Here is a 22418-nt window from a genome sequence, read left to right as displayed (position 1 = left end):
CCTTTCCCCTTTTCATCTCTTTCTCATTCTCCTGCTACCTCCCATGTGTTTTGGATGGTGCCAGGTTGGATAGATATGCAATGGCAATATGCAGTCTGGGCACTGAAAATAAAGAGACTGATTCTTACCGCCATTAATTTAATTCTATCTGAACTGAGATTTCTGGATGTAGTTAGTCTTGTAAGTGAATGAGGGGGATAAAACAATACCTTCTATTGCTTTCTGGTCCAAGAAACAGTCAACTGCAAAGGAAATAGATTAGCCTTAACAGCCTTGTGTTTTCAACCGGTAATTGGTATCTTTCAAAGGGACATCAGAATACCAACCACATCTCACCAGCAGTGAAAGCACAAAAGGGAGGTTTCTTTATAAACGACAAAAAGTATCAGCTGGAAAAAATGGTTGTCTATATTTGCTTTCATTGGAGATTTTTTTTTCTGTGGCCCCTTCCTGCAGAAGGATTTGTATTGAGGTTTCTGATTGTACAAAAGTTCAGAGAAGGAAAGTAGTACTGCCAAGAACACTTTCAAATAAACAGAAGGGTGAAAAGGAAGAGAAGAAAAAGTTACAGAGCATTTAAGGGCAGAGTTTCATATGGTGAACAACAGGAGGGACTGAGCTAACAGCATGCTGATCTTTTAATTTTTTTGCAAACAAACATTCACAGTTCTGCCCTTTTTTCTCAGGAAGTTTAACCTTTGCATTTTAAATTTTGCTTAATTCAAGTTCGACGTTTTTGCTGAATTAGATGTCTTCTACAAGTTGAAGCCAGTTGTACAATAACAGACAGTGTCATTTTACGTGTGTGCTTAATTCATTAGACTCTAAAGTACAGGGTGTCCCAAAAGTTGCCATTCATAGGGGAAATGGAAAATTGTAGCTAAATGTATCTTTATATACAAAATATTCATTACAAAAATTAGCAAAATATTATCTATATGTTGTATATCTGAAAATATAAAAATAAATATATAAATATTAAAATCTAAAGTAATATAAAATATAATGTGAATTTATTAATTTCCCGCTTGTACAGAGACTTTTGGGACACCTTGCCGCCAAGTGCCTCCTCTAGAGTAAGAACGAGAACTTGCCTCTTTCCTCTTTGCCTTCAAAAGAGTGTGTATGCCCAGAAAGCATAGAAAGTGTGTGTGTGTGGTGTGCAGGCCCAGAAAGCACACGTGACAGCCTGCAGCTGAGCGCCTCCTCTAGAGTAAGAATGAGAACTTGCCTCTTTTTAACTACCAGCTTCATTAGGGTATGTTTGAATTCCGGCCACCGGGGGAGCTGTTGCTTCACCGTCCTCCACTTCTCAACCTCGGTTATTCTATGGCTCATGTATTTGTCTTTCTGTCTGTAGAATTCTTCTCCTACACCATACTTCAAAATGAGTTGATTTGAGTCTGTAAGCCTCCCCAAGTCCCCCTTCGGGGTAGAGAAGGGCGAGATACAAATATTTGAAATAAATAAAATAATAAATAAATTTGTGTCTTATTAGCTTTCCTCACTATCAGCTTTCACAAGCATACAGAAATTGGAAACGTAATGGTAAACGCTACCTTTACTTTTCAGTGGCATCTCTTTATAAGTTCAGGAACTTATCTAGTTTCTTCATAATTGCCCTTCCAAGTCATAATCTTCTGATTTCTTAACTATAGTCTCCATTCTGATTAATGATTCAGCCAAGGTATGAAAAGCCTTGAACTATTTCAAAATCTCCACCATCTGCTTTAAGCAGCAAGCAAAGACTTTTTTCTTCAGGCAGGCCTTTGGTTTTCAAGTAAGTATCAAGAGGCGAGAAAGTCAGAAAAGCAGAAATGAAGAAAGAAGTCAGAATAAAATTAAAAGTAAAATCTTGAACAGGGAAGAGGAGATATAGGTCAGCTTCAGCAATGAATCAAGACAGGAAGAAGACATTTATAATGTGTATTAAAATACACATAATGTTTATTTTATATTAAACATGCAAAGTAGTACTATTTTATTTGTTTGTTTGTTTATTTACTGTATTTCTATCCTGTCTTTCTCATCCCAAAGGCGACTAAATTTAGGCAGGAGTGGAGGTTGAATTTCTACTGAAATCATCTAACTTTTGATCCTTTGCAGGGGTATTTATTCTTAGAGGAACATGAACGCAGCCAAGTCCCTGGAAATGCAAGTTGGGAGATTCAATGTCTTGATGTCCCAAAAGATAGATATTCCCTAAATATGAGATAGAAAACAAGACTGGGCTTTCAGATTGCAGATTGGCCAAGAGCTTCAGAAAAGGATGAACTGAAAGTGCAAAGAACTAATAGAATCATAGAGTTGGAAGAAACCTCATGAGTCATCCACTCCAACCCCCTGCCAAGAAGCAGGAAAATCGCATTCAAAGCATCCCCATAAGATGGCCATCCAGCCTCTTTTTAAAAGCCTCTAAAGAAGGATCCTCCACCACACTCCAAGGCAGAGAGTTCCACTGCTAGCAAGTTCTTCCTCATGTTCAGGTGGAATCTCCTTTCCTGTAATTTGAAGCTATCGTTTTGCATCCTTGTTTCCAGGGCAGCAGAAAACAAGCTTCTTTCCTATGACTTCCCCTCACAGATTTATACATGGCCCTTGTCATGTCTCCTCTCAGCCTTCTCTTCTGCAGGCTAAACCTACCCAGCTCTTTCAGCTTCTCCTCATAGAGCTTGTTCTCCAGACCTTGGTTGTTTTAGTCACTCTCCTCTGGACACATTCCAGCTTGTCAACATCTCCCTTCAATTGAGGTGCCCAGAACTGGATACAGTGTAATTCTAGGTGTGGTCTGACCAGGCCCGTAGCCAGGATTTCGTTTGGGGGGGGGGGGCTGAATTTTTTTTCAGGGGGGGTGCAGGGGGGGCTGAGTCTGAGTGAAAGAGGGTCTAGCCTAGCAAACCTTTTGTATCATTACCCCAATACCCACATGCATATGGGATATATTGAGTATGGTGATCAGATCATGATATGAATAAACATAACTGTTTAAATAATGCACCAGTAAGGCCTTTTCGTGAACCACCATGAGAATTTCGGGGGGGGGGGCTCAAGCCCCTCAAGCCCCCCCCCCCCCCCCACCGGCTACATGCCTGGGTCTGACCAAGGCAGAATAGAGCAGTACCATGATTTTCCTGGATATAGACACTAGACTCCTATTTATACAGGCCAAAATCCCATTGGCTTTTTTAGCTGCCGCATCACATTGTTGGCTCATGTTTAACTTGTCCACGAGGACTCCAATATCTTTTTCACACGTACTGCTGTCGAGCCAAGCATCCCCGATTTTGTTTTCTTTGCAGAATTAACAATAGAAAGAGAAGGAGAAGGAGAAACAGCACAAAAGGTAATGCTTCGGAGAGAACCAACAGATTATTGGTCATAGAATAAATAGGCTGTAAAAAGTTGAGGTAGTGATCAGAGATTAGGATTGAAGGAAGTGATAATGACCTGACCTGACATTGGGAATGCCCTAACCTAGTGGTTCTCAACCTGTGGGTCCCCAGATGTTTTGGTCTTCAACTCCCAGAAACCCTAACAACAGGTATACTGGCTGGGATTTTGGGGAGTTGTAAGTCAAAATACCCAGGGACCCACAGGTTGAGAACCACTGCCCTAACCAAAAGGGCAGAGACCAATTCATTCTTTCTGAAAACAAGATCAAGATGGCATCCAAGACAGTGCACGAGGAAGCTATAAAACTGAAAGAGTTTAAGAAACTGTATGAAAAGCAGCAGTATTAGAGGAGTTTATTAATTTGAATATTGATATCACCAAAGAGCAAAGTTGCAAAAAACAAACAAACAAACAAACAAAAACAGAATGCAAGCTGGCATCAAAGTCTGGCCTGTAACCAATTGAGTGGATGATGCAGGAAGCCAATCTTGCCTAAATACCCTGAATAAGACCAAATCCTGACAGATCTTGGAGACCAAGCATGGTCAGCTCTGGAGCGGAGACTGCCAAAGCAGTCTTTTATAATAGTCAAATTAGCAGGGTTTGCATCATCCAATTTACGAATCCATTTTCTTTATTCATCAGTGTTCCATTGGTCTCTTTGTCCCTCATAAGTTAGATGAACTTTTCTCATGAATCACAGCACAGAATGGTTAGTGAGCAACCAAAAGGGCTAAGAATGAACCTTGACCTGCTAGAAAACACATTCTGTCCTGGCTTTTGAACATCAAGATGCCCACTCCTTTAAGTCTCAAATCTTTTCTACCAAATACAAAAATCTCTTTGTTTTGTTTGGCTGTAGCACTTAGATCTCAAATATAACAAAATCAAAAACAAAAAAAAAAAAAAATAACAGTGAGAAATTCAACTCTTCCTTGAATTCAAGTATTGGAACTGGTCCAAGTTAGTCTCTGAAGTAGACACTGAAATAGTATCTTACTTAGAGAATCATAAAATTGGAAGATGCCTTGTGGGCCATCCAGTCTAACCCCCTGCCGAGAAGCAGGAAAATCACATTCAAAGGACCCCCCAACAGATGACCATCCAGCCTCTGTTTAAAAGCCTCCACCACACTCCAGGGCAGAGAGTTTCACTGCTGAACAGCTCTCACAATTAGGAAGTTCTTCCTCATGTTCAGGTGGAATCTCATTTCCTGTAGTTTGGAGCAATTGTTCCATGTCCTAGTCTCCAAGGCAGCAGAAAAAAAGCTTGCTCCCTCCTCCCTATGACTTCCCCTCATATATTTATACATGGCCATAAAGTCTGCGCTCAGCCTTCTCTTCTGTAGGTTAAACATACCCAGCTCTTTAAGGGCCTCCTCATAGGGCTTGTTCTCCAGATCCTTGAACATTTTAGTTGCCTTCCTCTGGAAAAATTCCACCCTGTCAATATCTCGCTTCAATCATGGTGCTCAGGATTGGACACAGTGTGAATCCAGGTGTGGTCTGACTAAGGCAGATTAGAGGGATAGCATGACTTCCCTGGATCTGGACACTGTACTCCTATTTATGCAGGCCAAAATCGTATTGGCTTTTTAAGCTGCCACATGACATTGTTGGTTCATGTTTAACTTGTTGTCCACAAGGACTCAAAGATCTTTTTCACATGTACTGCTTGTTGAGCCAGGCGTCCCCCATGCTGTATCTTTGCCTCTGGCATTTAAGTGTAGGAAGCAGAGTTCTACTAGTTATATATAAGGAATCTTATGCCAGTTATCTTTAGAGCAGGCTAAAGGGGTCTACTCTAGCTCTCCTTTTCCTGCAGATAAACCCCTGAAAATGTGTACATTCTTGCACATTAAAGGCCTGAGAAATTGACACTGTTTTTCCATCCCTCACTTCCAATTCTTCTTTTTTGTTTTTGTTGAAAAGAGCAGCCACGTAGGTTGTGTGACAGCCCCTTTTAGTCATGTGTGAAGCACAATGTCGTCGGGAGGTGAGTCACTCACTCTAATCATACAGTAAATGCTCCTTACCAGGCATCTCAGAAAATGGAGATCTCTGGGGGTTTCAGCTTAGAATGCTGTCTATACATCAGGAGGATGAAAAGGAACACTTTTTGGAGAGTCACAAACAGTATGACAACATCTTTTCCATTAATTCAAGTACAGAATAATCTCTTTTTTTCAGGCGTCAATTAGAAATTGTTTCTAATATTGAGTTTAAAAATAAAAGGCAGAAGTGGGTTTGCAGGAACCATTAAAAAAACCAAAACAAAACATATTGTGGAGTTGATGTATGGAAAACGGTTGCTAGTGATAGATGACCGTGTCACTTTGCCACTAGATGGCATTAGGCAAGTCATTATTAACCTAGCTTACCTTTCAGATAAAAATACCTCCTACTAAATGAAAGAACAGAACACATCATGCAATGTGCAGGGCTTGATGAATCCAAGGCTGGAGTTAAAATTGCTGGAAGAAACATTAACAAACTTAGATATGTAGATGATACCACTTTGATGGCTGAAACTGAGGAGGAGCTGAGGAGCTTTCTAAACAAGGTGAAAGAAGAAAGTGCAAAAGCTGAGTTGCTGTTAAACATAAAAAAAACCCCCAAGATTATGGCAATTGCACTGCTAAATAACTGGCAAATCAGAAAACATTTCCTTCTTGGGAGGAGAGCAATGACTAATCTCAATAAAATAGTGAAGAGTACAGATATCACACTGGCAATGGATATCTGCATAGTTAAAGCAATGGTAATCCCCATAGTAACCTATGGATATAAGAGCTGGACCATAAGGAAGCCTGAGCGAAGGGAGATAAGATGCTTTTGAACTGTGGTGTTGGAGGAAAATTCTGAGAGTGCGTTGGACTGCAAAAGGATCAAAGCAGTCCATACTCCAGGAAATAAAGCCCAACTGCTCATTGGAGGGGAGGATATTAGAGGCAAAGATGAAGTACTTTGACCACATAATGAGAAGTCAGGAAAGCTTGGAAAAGACAATGATGCTGGGGGAAATGGAAGGGAAAAGGAAGAGGGGCCGACTAAGGGCAAGATGGATGGATGGTATCCTTGAAGTGACTGGCTTGACTCAGAAGGAGCTGGGGGCGGCGACGACCGACAGGGAGATCTGGCGTGGGCTGGTCCATGAGGTCACAAAGAGTCGGAAGCAACTGAACGAATAAACAACAAAAACAACAAACTACATGAAAAGGTCTTCCAAGAACTCCGTTCTCGGTCTCCTCTATCCTTCAACAATCAACTGGCAGCAGACATAACAAAAGAGGATGCAGCAGAAGGAGTGATGGTCACAGTCAGCTCTGTTGAGAAACTGCCATGTCCTACTTAGAGGAGAGCAGAGCAGGGTGACAGATCCTCAGCTGGAGCGGGAGAAGGCTGGCAGAGTTCAGCAGCCGCAGATCTGAAAGCGGGGAGGCACAGGTCCCTCACCCTCTTGAGCAGTGTAAATTAAAGCACAGGGAGCAAAAGGTCAGAGAATGCCCTGCTTCACTTTAATTACAAGACACAGCGCTAATAAAATTGCTGGTTACAAATTAGCTCAGCTCAGGTCATTTCATCACTGCAGAACAACAGCTCTCAATATCTGTGCAACCTTTCTGACATCTCTGGTTTCTTGACATGTCCCTCTTTCATTATTGGTTCGGTCCAGTAGGTAAGTAAACCCAGAGAAAGGCTGTAATCAGAAGATGAGCAAGGGAAGTTGCAATTGCTCGGGCTAAAGTGTAGCGTAGGCCCTTTTCACCTTGAAGAAGGCAATGGGATTTTCAGGTACTTAAAGAAACCAGATCCATATGATCTTGGAAGCTAAGCATAGTTAGTATTTAAATGGAGACTGCCAACAATTACTAGGTATTGCAAACTATATTTTAGAGGAAGGAACTTTGCAAACCATCTCTTGTCTAAGAAAACTCCATGAAATTCATGGGATCAACATGTACCAATTGGCAAATTGAAGGCATATACACCGACAGGCATTGGTTGTAGGTGTATCCAGCTCTATACTACGGGCTGCCCAGATAGGCTCCAATAGTAGTTGCTCTCAGCTATAAGATACTAGAATTCTAAAGACTGATTGTTTTATCAGACATGCATCTCAATATTGTAAACAGTATTTGCTGTTTGAGAAAGTTATTTGGGATATTTTGATCTAAGATATTTTTTGTTTGTTTCAGGAGTGACTTGAGAAACTGCAAGTCACTTCTGGTGTGAAGGAATTGGCCATCTGTAGAGACGTTGCTCAGGAGATGCCCAGATGTGTTACCATCCTGTGGGAGGCTTCTCTCAAGTCCCTGTATGGGCAACCGGAACTGACAGATGGGAGCTCACCCCACTCCATGGATTCAAACCGCCGACCTTTCGGTCAGCAGTCCTGCCAGCACAAGGGTTTAACCTATTGCACCATTGGGGGCTCTATCTAAGAGAGGGATGAAAGACAGACAAAAAAGAGATTACAGAAGTTGGCCTTCAATCTCCATAATCTTCCTGATTAGCTATGTTAACTAAGACTGATAGGAGATATATGTATGTGTGTGTGTGTGTGTGTGTGTGTAAAGTCACAAATATCCACCTCTCTCTCCCACATTGTGGTTATACTGGCAAGTAAATTCGAGGCCAATTTGAACCCACTATAGCGCCAGCTTGGAGCCTATATAGTCCAGCCAGGCCGAAACCACAATGGACTGTCACCTCACCTACAATACTGACTGAGAGTGGAGAAATGTCAAGAAGATAGCCAAGAGCCAACTCAAAGGGAGCAAGCTTGAATGCCTATGTAAGCAATCCCTCACTCTCACATACACTCTCTCTCACACATACCACTTACCTGTATGATTTGAAAACTGGACAGAATTCACAGTATCTATTTCAAAGCCCAAAACCTGAAACAGGACAAGAGAAGAACAAAGATTATTAAACAGAATTTTCACTTGTTACTGAAGTACAGCATTGTATTTGCATGACCCATCATGAATCTATTGAAAAATTAAAAATGGAGCGACTAAATTTAAAGAGCTCTTAAAAATGAACAGCAACCAAACTATCTGACAAACTAAAAGAGTAAGTAGATTTCATTTTCAAGGAGTAGAGCACAAAGAGGCAAAAATAATGTTTTGTTCTTTTCAGGAAGACACATTGCAGCTGTAATTTACAGGATTGAGGAGTAAGTACAGTATGTAGCTCTCAGGATTCTGGGGGGCCTAAAAGGAGAACCAGCTGGAGAATAATAAAGGAATAGGGTCTAGAGCCAGCCAACATTAAAATGCTCCAAGAAAATAATAATATCCCCTCCTGTAGCATATACATAAAAAAACCCTCCCTGAAAACAACCTGGTGTGTAGTATGTGCATGTGGTGTATACAAACAAGGTAAATATATTGTCGAAGCCTTTCATGGCTGGAATCACTGGGTTGTTATAAGTTTTTTGGGCTGTATGGCTATGTTCTAGAAGCATTATCTCCTGACATTTTGCCTGCATCTATGACAGGCGTCTCAAAGGTTGTGAGGTCACAACCTCTGAAGATGCCTGCAACAGATGCAGGTGAAACATCAGGTGAGAATGCTTCTAGAACATGGCCATATAGCCCAAACAACCTACAACATCCCAAACAAGGTAAATATCAGTTCTGAACACTGAACAGAACCAAAGAAGGTAACATTGAACAGGTTTTATCTGATGCTTAAGCCATGCTACATTTTCATTTGCTGCTAAAGAACACAGCAAATACGATAAGAAAAAATCTGACATTTAAGATATTTGCTCTCCTTTATTCCCTTTGGTAAAACAAAATAATCTCCCCAAAAGGAAAGCTACTAAATACAGCACTGTGAGTCATGGGGAGACAATAGTAAGGATGCAGAAATAATTGTCTATGATACATTTTCAGGCAATTTGCTGGCAGATTAATTGAAGCTTCTGCCAGTCATATTATACTTCTTTTTGTTCATACAAGAGAGGAACCCCTCCATGTACAGAGTTATACTGTTGGGCCAGAAATAAGAATCCTTCCCATATCCTCCCACAAATCGGAAGACAATTCCAGGTCATTCCAGGGTTTGGAGGTCTATCTCTGCCACAGTCAATGATACAGCTAGCATTGGGATTCTGAGTATCTACAATCCCACTAACTGCACTAGAGTACACATCGCAATCCCTTTTCTCAACCAGTAATTTTAGCACATGTGGTAGAGAACTACCCCAAGGTGGGGTATTTTGCTCTTTTAAAAACCATTTAAACCTCATAGCAAATAAAAACTAAAGGAAGCTCTCAAATAATGGACTTATAGAAATGTAAGACATTTCATTGTGAATGGTGCACCAGTCAAGATAGTCTGATGAGACTACTGCAATATGTTTTAAATCTAAAAATCTCTTTGAAATTGCAGCGATTAAAAGGATAAGATCACTGACTAGCACGGCTGGAAGGTACACATCTTACAGCCTTAAAACAGCTCTAGTGGCTTCCTCTTTGTTTCTGGACACAAATGCAAAGAACTTTGAAAATACTTTATGACCTGGGGCCTAAATAAGAAGGAGGGCACGGCTTGAGTATTAATATCTTCAGATGTCTTTTCTGGGTGGCAACAAAAAGCAGAGCTTGGGAAAGGTAAACGGAATAGAAGATTTTGGCAGTTACAGTCCAACAAGGAAACTTCCCAGGCTTTGGTTATATACATTGTGGGGAAGTGACTTATCAGTGGTAGAGTCTGGTTGTGGAATGCCTGTTCAGAAACCATTTTTCTTAAGTTTCATGTGCCAGCTTCACAGGAAATCTGCTACTAAACAGGAGCTTTTTTGTTGCGCTCCAGTGTCAGAGAAGACAGTGAAAACAGAAGAATGGCCTGACTCAGGGGATCATGCTTGCTCCATCAATGTTGAACATTTACACAAATGATCAGCCAATGTCAGATGGGACAGAGGATTTCATCTATGCTGAAGATTGTGCCATCACTGCTCAAGCAGGGAGCTTTGAAGTGGTTGAACAGAAGCTCTCTGAAGCTTTAGGTGCTCTTACTGCCTATTACAGGGAAAACCATCTGATTCCTAATCCTTCTAAAACAAAGACATGTGCTTTTCATTTTGAGAACAGACAAGCATCTTAAGCTCTGAGGACTACCTGGGAAGAAATCCCACTGGAGCATTGCAGCACACTCAAATATCTGGACTGTGCTCTGACTTATAAGAAGCACTGTTTGAATATCAAGTAAAAAGTGAGTGCTAGAAATAATATCACACGAAAGTTGACTGGCACAACCTGGGGATCACAACCAGACAAAGTGAAGACATCTGCCCTTGCACTTTGCTACTCAGCTGCTGAATACGCATGCCCAGTGTGGAATACATCTCACCACATTAAAACAGTGGATGTGGCTCTTAATAAGACATGCTGTATTATCACAGGATGTCTATGCCCTATACCACTGGAGAAATACTGTTTAGCCAGCATTACACCACCTGACATCTGTTGGGAAGTAGCAGCCAGTAAAGACAGGACCAAGGAATTGACATCTCCAGCCTATCCTCTGTTCAAATATCAGCCAGCATGCCAATGACTTAAATCAAGAAACAGTTTCCTAAGATCTACAGAGATACTCGCAGGAATACCTCAACAAGCAAGAACCCAAAAGTGGCAAGTTAAAACCCAGAAGCTCAATCAGTGGCTGATACCAGATGAGAAAATTCCTGGAAGACTTGGAAGGCACTGAACAGACTGAGCTATTGCACCATGAGGTACAGACCCAATCTTCAGAAATGGGGCTGCAAAGTGGAGGCCATAATATGGAAGTGTGGAGAAGAGCAAACCACAGACCACCTACTACAATGCAGTATGAACTCTGCCACATGCCCAATGAAGAACCTTCTTATAGTAACACCTGTGGCACTCTAAGTGGCCAGCTTCTGATCAAAGGAAATTTAGTACAATGGCGAGTTCTTAAATTTGTTTATGGTTTTTCTATTACTGTATTCTCAATTTGCTTCTGATATGATAAATGTCAGCTTAATGACTCGAGAAGAGCCTTATACATATAATCTTTATATGATCGTAAACATGATCAGTAACACCAAGCAGTTGTGTATAGAGTGCAAAGGGAAGCAATTTCCTCAGATCATGTTCACCATTCCCTACCTGTTGCATTCCTGACAACAATCCCACTCATTTGGTCCACCTAGTATTTCATTTACACAACAACATGACTGCCAATCATATCATCAATACAACTTCCACTTATGGCCTGTCTATGAATTTCACACTACAAAGAACTCCTTGTCTAAGGTCTTGTGAACTCAGAGCCATGATTCCCTTTATCCAGTGGTAGCCATACTCTTTTCCTGCAGCTTTCTATGTACTGAACATTTTCATCTTTCCCATGGGTCATGTGCTCGCATGACATGTCCAGCATGTCTCTTTTGGGAGAGAAGAAGAAAGATGCAAGGGGGTGCTGTGGTTTTTAATTTTAATATGTTTAATATGTTTTTATGGATTTTAACTAAAATTTTAAAATACCAATTATATTTAATTTGTTTTAATGTTTGTATATTTGTATTGAAATGCTTTTAATGTAAGCAGCTTTGAGTCTCCTTGTGGAGAGAGAAAAACTAAGTATACAAAACATAATAATAATAATAATAATAATAATAATAATAATAATAACTTTATTCTTATATCTCACTTCCATCTCCCCAAAGGGACTCGAGGCGGCTTACAAGCAGACCAAGCCCAATATAAACAAACGTTACAGAGTAACACATTAAAAACATATAATAATCAACTATATTAAAAACAGTAAAACCAATAAAATATAAAACATAAACATGAACTACATAACAAACAACCAATAGCCAAAAAGTGGGCATGTGCAGATTTGAGACTAGTTGGGTAGAACAAGGGCTAGTGTGAACATAAAACTATAGGACCGGGCTGGGAATAAAGTGCTGGGAATAAAGTATATAAATAACAACATACAACAACCCCACTTAGTAGGCTCCCATGGTTAAGTGGGGACTTGAAACCTTGTGTCCCAAGATCTTAATCCAATTCACAAATCCCTACACCGCACTGGCTCACCTTACATTGAAACCAGTGGAGGTGGGGGAAATTACCTATCGTATGCCAACTATCAAAAAAAACAGCGTAAGGAACTTTGGATTCAATGCATCAAGAATTTGGCAGAACTACTAGCAGTAGATTTATTCCCTTGGAGTTTCTGTGCTTAGGTTTAGTTACACAGCCAATGGAGGTCTTCTCCACCAGCAAAAGGGCACTTCTGACGCATGTAACACTGTTGGGATAGCTGTTCAAAGTGGATAACATTGTTCTATAATTTTAAAGGTTTGTTATACACTCAATCCTCCACATTTGAGTGTTTGCCTTTTTGCGAATTTGATAAAAAATATTATCTTTAGGAATCTCGAGGTCATCCAACGAGAAAGCTGACCACAGAGTCGTGTTGGAAGACCTAGAGATTCCCAGAGAGGTGTTTTCTTGGGCAAAAGTAAATGAGCAGATTGATTATTGTTGTTTTATACCTGCAGTAATTGCTGTATTTTACTAATTTTAACCAGGGGTTTTTGTGAAGTGAGATATTTATATTAGCTGTTATTGTTTTATGTTATTGTATCCGCAATTTTGTATTTTATGTGTTTGCACCTTTGAGGGCTTTGGAAGCCACTCCAAGTCCCTCTGGGAGATGGTGGCGGGTATAAATTAAATTTATTTATTTATTTATTCTCATTTGTTGTATTTCCACTTTTGTAGGAGTCCTGCACACCTTACCTCAGTGAATGTGGAAGGGGCTCACTGTATATTCCTTGAGCATTCCCTTCTACAGTTCATAATTATGAAATGTTCTTTTTAAAAAATCAATTACAATCTTTTTTCAAAAGCAAAGTATACCCTCACCCACAATGATGGAAGTACAGTGTTCCCTCACTTAACGCGGGTGTTACATTTCAGGACCACCTGCGAAAAGTGAAAATCCACAAAGTAGGGATGCTATATATGTATATAGTGTTTCGAGGGTGAGGCAGAAGTGAGGAGAGATTTAAAGGCACTGCACACCTTTTTTTTGCTAGCTATCTCTGCTTTGCAATTTCACTTGATTGGCTGCCTCTCTCCCGAGGGGGAGGGTGAAACCCCCTTCCACACTCCATCATTGCCAGGAGGCAGGATTATAATGCCACTCTGGGCAACGGCAACCATTCATAAACTGGAAGGCAAAAACCCGCAAAACAGCGAGTGCCTGAATGATATATGTAAAGGCTAGTAAAAGCTGACCATATTTAACATTGATTCAAATGTGCCATATGTGCAACTATGTGCCGGCAGGACTGAAGACCGACAGAGGTTCAAATCTGGGGAGTGTGGATGAGCTCCCTATGTCAGCTCCAGCTTCCCGTGTGGTTACATGAGAGAAGCCTCCCACAAGGATGGTAAAACAACAAAAATATCCGGGCATCCCCTGGGCATTGTCCTTGCAGACAGCCAATTCTCTCACACCAGAAGCGACTTGCAGATTCTCAATTCGCTCCTCACACACACACACACACACACACACACACAAAACCTATGTACAGCTAAAATTATCTAGATCAACTTTTCTAATTGATTTTTCTTACTTTTTAACATTAAAGTATGGCACTAATCTTCAAAAAAACCCATGTTCTGCCAAAATTAGTATACTTCCTTTGCTGTGACCTCTAATTGTGAGCAATCATAACAACGTTAAGTCAGCTAAAAGCCTGAGCGGAATGACCAAATAATTATGGAACTAGACCCATATGGTCATTTCACACCGTTTAATTGAAGAAGAAAGAAGTCAAGCTGGTAATCATTTGTCACGGTTCACTAAAGCAAGCAGTAACTATGCTTATTGCATGATAAAAGGCAATAAAGGCCACATCAAAACCATCACTGATTGCCTTCCAGGCTTTCGCTTTGTGATGAATGCCCTCTAGCCAGGGACTGAATTCTTCACCTGTCACACAGTATGCGCTCATGACTTTATGCCCTCAGTCAATATGCTCCATGTTGTACTGTACAATGTGCCTGCTTCGCGTAATTTCAAGCAAGATGTGCTCTTTCAACAACTATTTGGAATTCAGCCAGTTTATATATCAAAATCTTAGAAGCAGAGATACTGAAAGTGTTGGGAAACAATTACAGTGCCTAAACTCCCAGAAGAGAAAATATTTCCATACACTTAAGTTAAATACCATCTTCATACTAAACAGACAATGTCACTATTGGGAGGAAATTGTCCACTTTGCACTGATATATAGCTTTGATTAAATAGTCATTAGAAACAAGGGAAAGAAGCATTACTGCAATTTCTAATAGATACAGATAGCCAAACAACAAAACCACAACATTTACTGGTTGTACAACAGCAGGTTTAAATTGCCTCATGTATCATTGTCTGAATTCAATCCAAAGGGTTCTCAGTGAAAATGGAAACTTGCAAATGAATCCAGTTGTATACAACCCAAGATCTAGCCCTGGTCTGGGCAAACTTGGGCCCTCCGGGTGTTTTGGACTTCAACTCCCACAATTAGTTGAAGTCCAAAACACCCGGAGGGCCCAAATTTGCCCATACCTGATCTAGCCTCTTCCCAGTCCTCTGTCCCAGTCCATAGGTATTTTGAAGGGGTTGGCAGAATCAAAGGTCCACCTCCATTTCCTCCATTGAATTCTACTGCAGATGGAATTTCGTCTTAGGAATTACAATTTGCATGGATCATTCAAGCCTCAGCAATAGTTATCTACTACACATACCGGTTCCAATCCAAGAAAATTAGTCATACTGCAAGTAATGAAATATAGGCTGCTCATAACTAACTTTTCCTACTGATATGACAAAGGCTCTCATAGCATCTTAGTGTACAAAAGCCTGTGCTAACAATTTAGTTCTCTCCTTAGAGAATGAAGACAACTGAGTTGATATTATAGATGAAGGATGCACCAGCACTCCTTGGCAGAAAATTTAAAGACCTTTAAAAACTACAGTTCCCATGATTCAATAGTCCTGAGCCATGGCAGTTAAAGTGGTGTGAAACTGCCTTAATTCCGAAGTGTAGACACACCCTAAGTTTCTGTCCTCAGATGTATAGATTGAAGCCCCCGGTGGTGCAGTAGGTTAAACTGCTGAGCTGCTGAACTTGCTGAATGAAAGCTCGGCAGTTCGAATCTGGGGAGTGAGGTGAGCTTCCGCTGTTAGCCCCAGTTTCTGCCAACCTAGCAGTTCGAAAACATGCAAATGTGAGTAGATCAATAGGTACCGCTCCTGCAGGAAGGTAATGGCGCTCCATGTAGTCAAGCAAAAAGTGGGTGCTAGAAACAATATCATACGAAAGCTGACTGACACAACCTGGGGATCACAACCAGATACAGTGAAGACATCTGCCCTTGCGCTTTGCTACTCTGCTGCTGAATATGTATGCCCAGTGTGGAACACATCTCACCGCGATAAAACAGTGGATGTGGCTCTTAATGAAACATGCCACATTATCACAGGGTATCTGCGCCCCACACCACTGGAGAAATTACACTGTCTAGCCGGTATTGCACCACCTGACATCCACTGGGAAGTAGCAACCAACAGTGAAAGGACCAAGGCAGTGACATCTCCAGCCCATCCCGTTTGGATATCAGCCAGCACGTCAACAACTTAAATCAAGAAATAGTTTTCTAAGATCTACAGAGACACTCACCGGAACACCTCAGCAAGTGAGAGTCCAAAAATGGCAGGATCAAACCCAGAACCTCAATCACTGGCTGATACCAAATGAGAGACTCCCCCCTGGGCACACAGAAAACTGGGCGACTTGGAAGGCGCTGAACAGACTGCGCTCTGGCACCATGAGATGCATAGCTAACCTTAAGAAATGGGGCTATAAAGTGGAATCCATGACATGCGAGTGTGGAGAAGAGCAAACCACAGACCACCAACTACAATGCAGCCTGAACCTTGCCACATGTACAATGGAGGACCTTCTTATAGCAATGCCAGAGGCATTCCAAGTGTCCAGCTACTGGTCAAAGGACATTTAATAGAATGCCAAGTTTGCAAACTTTGTGGGTTCTTAAAAAATGCAATACAACTGTTTGCTTCGCTCTTGACACAATAAATAAATAAACTGGGACTTAAGAAGTACTTACTCCCCTCTGGGTTAGGGCCACCCATTCTAACAAGTTATGCATACAAATTTAAATCTAGCTGGCATTTGTATTTTGTATGTAAACACAACTATTGTAGGCTGCCCAATGCTGCCCAAGAGTGTAACTGCACATGGCATCCTTCCCTCCATCGAAAGGCAGAGAAGCAAAAGCAGAGACAAATTTTAGAAGCTGGCAGAAATTTCTACAAACATACCTCTCTCCCCCTTTGGCTAGCAATAAAAATAGTGACTCTTTGCTGCCCATTCACGATATCCAAACTCATCTGCCCAATGTTGTCACAACACTTTGTTCAGAGGTATGGCTGGCCCTGGGGCTGACCACTGACTTCAGTGGAGTGTGGAATTCACTTGGAAAGCGACATTTTCTCATACACATTTCAGCACTTTGCCAATGGATTACGCTGAGTCATTTCTATCCTTTTATATTTGAAGAAGCTTTCTTTCTGGAAGCGTTAGTCATTTGCAATTCAGTCTGTACACACATTAGGCATACAAGCCGACACAGAGGCAAAGCCAGGGATATAATCTCTATTTCTGGCCTTGCAATTGTTGAATCTGAGAGCTGAGTGATTAACATGTGCATCATTTGCTAGTGCATAATTTGGAAAGCTTCAAATTGCATGTGTTCCAACTCTTACTTCGCTCAAATCACAATCAAACAAAATATTTCCATAGTTTTTAAACCAGGGTATGAGTGCACTCATATGCATGCAAAAGAAGGCCATGGCTAGAAGGCTGCATGTTGCCTAGGCAACTATTTTCTTTCACATACAACAAACTATCTTGCATCAAATAGCTTTTGGCATATGCTTCATATCATAAGGGTAAGATTTCATGTGAAGGTCATGTCATAGATATCCCTTTAGACAAAAGACAGACTGCCAAGACCAGAAAGGGTTGCAATAGAGCACCTATAGCTTTTTGCCTAATCTCCTCATTTCCCCAATCTCCCCGAAGGGACTGAAAATGGCAAAATCAAGACAACTTATGGATCACACTTAAAGAAAAGGGTGTGCAACAACATTTGGTTCCCCTGATGTGTGATCTGTACTCAGAACAAGAGAAAACTGGCAGGACAGAATACCAAGAAACAGGATGGCTCCCAATTGATAAGGCAGTGGAGCAAGGCTGCATTTTATCACTCTACTTAATGTATGCTGAACACATAAGCAAAGTGCTGAACACATATGTGAAACAGGATTAGGCATGGAAGAAGGAAGTGTGGAAATTGAAGGATGAAGATACAGGTCTTCCTGCCTTTGAACCAAGTGCTCCTGCCTCCTCTCCCTCCAACTCCTAGCCTGCCAAGGTCCTTCAGGGGAAAGCCCATAGGTGAATGTTAGAGCACATGCTTTGTGAGCAAACAGTCTGAAGTTTAGAGTCCAAATCTAAGGGCCTGGCCTTGAGTCTCTAGCCTTCATGGGTCATCACCAGTCGAGAGAAACATAGGTACAAATTCTCCAATTCTGGGGGACTCAGTTCCAGTCAAGAGGAAAAGGCTGGGTAGCAATCTAAAGCTTGAGTATTAAAGGAAGAGGTTGCTACAATTGCAAGACTTGTTCGGTTGCGGAAATTTGCAAACTCGCCAAAGGATTTATGTACAGTAGAGTCTCACTTATCCAACATACATGGGCCGGCAAAATGTTGGGTAAGTGAAAATTTTGGATAAAAAGATGGGATTAAAGAAAAGCCTATTAAATGTCAAATAATGTTATGATTATGTTATGGTATTGGTGGCGCAGTGGGTTAAAGCGCTAATCTGCTTAGCTTGTTGACCAAAAGGTCGCAGATTCGAATCTGAGGAGTGGCGTGAGCTTCCGCTGTCAGCCTCAGCTTCTGCCAACCTAGAAGTTCAAAAACATGCAAATGTGAATAGATCAATAGGTACCGCTCCGGCGGGAAGGTAACAGCACTCCATGCAGTCATGCTGGTCACATGACCTTGGAGGTGTCTACGGACAATGCCGGCTCTTCGGCTTAGAAATGGAGATGAGCACCAACCCCAGAGTCGGACACAACTGGACTTTATGTCAGGGGGAAACCTTTACCTTTGCCTAGAACAGGTACATTTTGAAGTATAACTCCAGCCACACACACAGAGAGAGTTTTGGACAGCATAAGGGAAGTTAGTCCCCCTGTAACGTTTGTTTTGCTATTTGTGCCCCTGTTTAGAAGATTTCACTTCACTTTCTGTCCCTGTGACAACTAGATTTTGAAAATTTGGAGTTGTCATGGAAACAAGGAATGGTGATAAAGCTTAAGACATCTTTTTCCCCATGATAACTCTTCCAGGATTGAAGGCCCATTCCAAGGGGTAGATTTACTATCACTTCCTATTGTTTCACCTCTGTTTGTAACTAGGGATCCTATGTAAGTTGAATTGTAACTCAGGGACTGCATGTACTTGGGGTTGAAGGCCTTAAACTATAATTTGGGATGGTGTGATTTTAACACTGAATGCAATTTAAAATGTTTAATATGCATTAGTTTTAATTCAAGTGATTTTAAGTTTACTGGTTTTATATGTTAAGGCATTGAATAATTGTCATATGTAAGCTGCCCTGAATCCCCCTTGGGGTAGATAAATATGTAAAATATATAAACAAATGGATGACCATCAACAAACATCAGATGCTGTAGAGTATATTGCAGAGGAAAGAAGTGACAAAACAATATCTGTGCATTCCTTGCTCAAGAAAATTATCTGAAAATCATGGGGTCACCATAAGTTGACAGGTAACTGGAAGACCTATATAATATATATATATATATATATATATATATATATATATATATGCAGGCTCATTTCACAGCTCTTTCACCACAACATTCCTAAGACATATGAAGTGTCTTAGCCCACCACATAACCCACTGATAACAGCTTTTAAGAGAGCACATTTAAATAAACTTGCCTGTTTTCAGTGCTTCACAATGGCAGATTAGTTGTTAATTTCCAGACAGGAACTGCAGAATCCAATTAGACACAGCACTTCTCTTAGGCTTTCTCCATGTCTGTTTTTACTGAAATTACTATAAAGCAGCCAGTGTTGTCCTGCAGGCAAGGCAAGGCTTTTACAGGAAGATTAATATTTTATTTTTTGAAAAGGACGCAGACCATTGGAAAGTAATTGTGCTTAAAAAGCAACAATCATTTTTAGATACAAGGGATGATGATTCTGTCTTATTAAACTGCACATCTCAATAGCTGAGATGAGTTTTCCCCCCAAGATTTCCTGCAACTGTCAAGTAGAATTAATGAGATGGTGATACACATAGTCTAAAGCCAGATTTTTAAATATAATTTATACCATTGTCCCACATCCAGATATGAATGCCTCCTCTGGGGGATTATAATTCCTCATTTGAATGTGAATTCATTTTTTAGCACTTCTTGTTGTTGTTTGCTTTGAAGTTGTTTCATATCGATATAGACCCCAAGGCAAAATTATCATGGACCCACTTTGTGGGCTGCCCTGAGTCCCCTCGGGGAGATGGAAGCAGGGTACAAGAATAAAGTTGTTGTTGTTGTTGTTATCTGAAACACAACAAGATGAGTCCACAGCGAACAAGATCACTCTGCTAGCTGTTATATTGGATCATATGTTGGATATTTCCCAAGTGTCTAGGACTGTGTGATGTATTGGTGAACAATGCGTGCAGATCCCAGTAAGGTGGCCTTTTGCAGCTGGCAGATGATAATTTTGTCAGCGCCGATTGTGTTTAAGTATAGGCCAAGGTCTTTAGGCACTGCACCCAGTGTGCTGATCACCACTAGGACCACCTTTACTGGCTTGTGCCAGAGTCTTTGCAGTTCGATCTTTAAATCCTCGTATTGTGTCAGCTTTTCCAGTTCTTTCTCTTCAATCCTGCTGTTGCCTGGAATCCATACTTGGTTTTTTAACACGATTGTGAGGCCAGGAGTATCGTGCTCCAAAATATTATTATTATTATTATTATTATTATTATTATTATTTTGTCAAGTTTTCTTCTTCACTGCCTTCCCCTGAGACTAAGAGCATGTCACTTGCCCAGTGTCACCCCGTGGGTTTACATGACCAAACTGGGATTTGAACCCTTGCCTTCCAGAGTCCTAATCCAACACTGAAACCATTACAGCACTATTACAATGCTTGTTAATAAATGTTAGTTAAGGTATAGAGAAAGAAAAGACGTGGGAAAGACTGTCGATGATTTGTAGTCAGTGACTATGAATCAAGCAGCAATGTCCAGAGATGTACCGGCAGTCCAACACTCAAACCACTGTAGCATGATGGATCACTCCTGAGGACTTAGGCAGAGTTTTTAAAAGCCCTTTCAAAATATGTAAAGAAGAAAGTTAAATCCAAATCAATAAGCTCTGACCAGAAACTGAGATTTAGAGTGCCGAATGTCTCCAGTTTGGCTTAGACATGTTGTACATGTGACTTGGGAAAAGAAGAAGCAGCAGCCAGGGAAGAGTTAACATGTTTTCTCAACTAGGCTTAACTCTTCTGAAAGCCAGAGAGAAATTGCATACCAAAACATAAATGTCATCATGGGTCACAAGTTGGTGCAACCCAATTTCTTGGTGTCCGTTATTTAACATGGCCCATCAAGGTAATATAAAGGCACCAAATAGCTTGGCAGTGTTTAAAAGGATACAGCAAGGCACCAAAATCTCATTAAGATGTAGGAGATATATTTGTTGAGTAATAATGTATTACTGTGGATAGTCAATTGTCTTTCAGATAAGAAACAAAGCAACAATAATGCATCATGCCAGGAAAGGTTCTGAGCTACCTAATTCAGGGTTTAAAGGGAAATAATGCTGATTCATGTAGTCTCTTTAGACCTTGAAGAGATCACAATTGTCCAAAAACAGCTGCCCAGATTTAAGTCTCCACAGATATAACTGTGTGTCTTAAGAGTTGAATTCCACACAGTTAAAAGAAATACCAAGATGTAACCTGAATGAAGATGGCTAGGATTACATCTACCCCAACAGATGCATGAGGGCTGGGAGGATGATTGTCCAGTACTGAAATAAATGACAGAACTAAGTTCCAAATTTCCAAAAAGACATCAGATTCTTCATCAACAGTCCTTCCAGTCTGTCCATCCAGATGTATAGCAAAATTATTATAATATTAAAGAGAGGTTTTGTGATCACGCTATGGAAGTATTGTTCAAGGATCTAAGGTTCAAAGGTTGCTAAATTTAAGCTCTTTGGCAATGGAACCAAATATGTCAGTCAGTAACCTACATAGCTGAGTCCCGCTCGTATTCCAGAAACACCATTGGAGGTCATGGGGAAAGCGCATGCATCCATTCACACTTTCTGAAAATATAGTAAGAGTCCTATAACTGAATCCATATCTGCAGTTTCACTTATCCACATTTGGGGGAAATTGACTCTCTTTTTTAGATCCTTCCAATCATTCTATGATATGCTGACCCAAATGTTATCATTACTATGATACTTCTGTAGCAATCTCTAGGTCTTGCAGCACAATTCAACGGTATGCTGAGACTGGAATTTGGGTAGCTTAATGATGTTCAGACATATCTGCCGCTTCAGGTAACTGCAGTCCAGCTAGGAACTTATTCCCCGAGAATACGAAAGACCTACTGTATCTTGGTCTCCAATTCTAAGAATCTCCCAGTCAACATGGCTAGCTACCAGCCAAGATAGACATCTAAAAGACTGACCTTTTCTTCCTTGCCTTCAGCAATAAAGCTTCAAAATTGAATCCTGCTTTACTACAATCAGATAGCAGTCAGCAACCCCTTTGATGGGAACCAGTTTTTCCATTCACAGTTGCCAAACCAGAGAAATTTGAAGATGGGGCA

The 22418-nt window shown here is 40.8% G+C and overlaps 1 protein-coding gene across 1 annotated transcript in view; it reads right to left on the bottom strand.

The window, feature by feature from the left end:
• PDXK (pyridoxal kinase) overlaps window positions 1–22418 on the bottom strand; it is a 77516-nt gene that overhangs the window by 31302 nt on the left and 23796 nt on the right. Inside the window, exon 2 of the mRNA XM_067466722.1 lies at window positions 8242–8296. Coding sequence (XP_067322823.1) covers window positions 8242–8296 — 55 coding nt within the window. The remainder of the gene's footprint in view (window positions 1–8241; window positions 8297–22418) is intronic.

This window comes from Anolis sagrei, chromosome 3 (assembly GCF_037176765.1).
Source record: "Anolis sagrei isolate rAnoSag1 chromosome 3, rAnoSag1.mat, whole genome shotgun sequence".
In the NCBI taxonomy this organism is placed as follows: domain Eukaryota; kingdom Metazoa; phylum Chordata; class Lepidosauria; order Squamata; family Dactyloidae; genus Anolis; species Anolis sagrei.
Note: the sequence above shows the minus strand (reverse complement) of the source record. Positions and strands in the feature narration are given on the sequence as shown.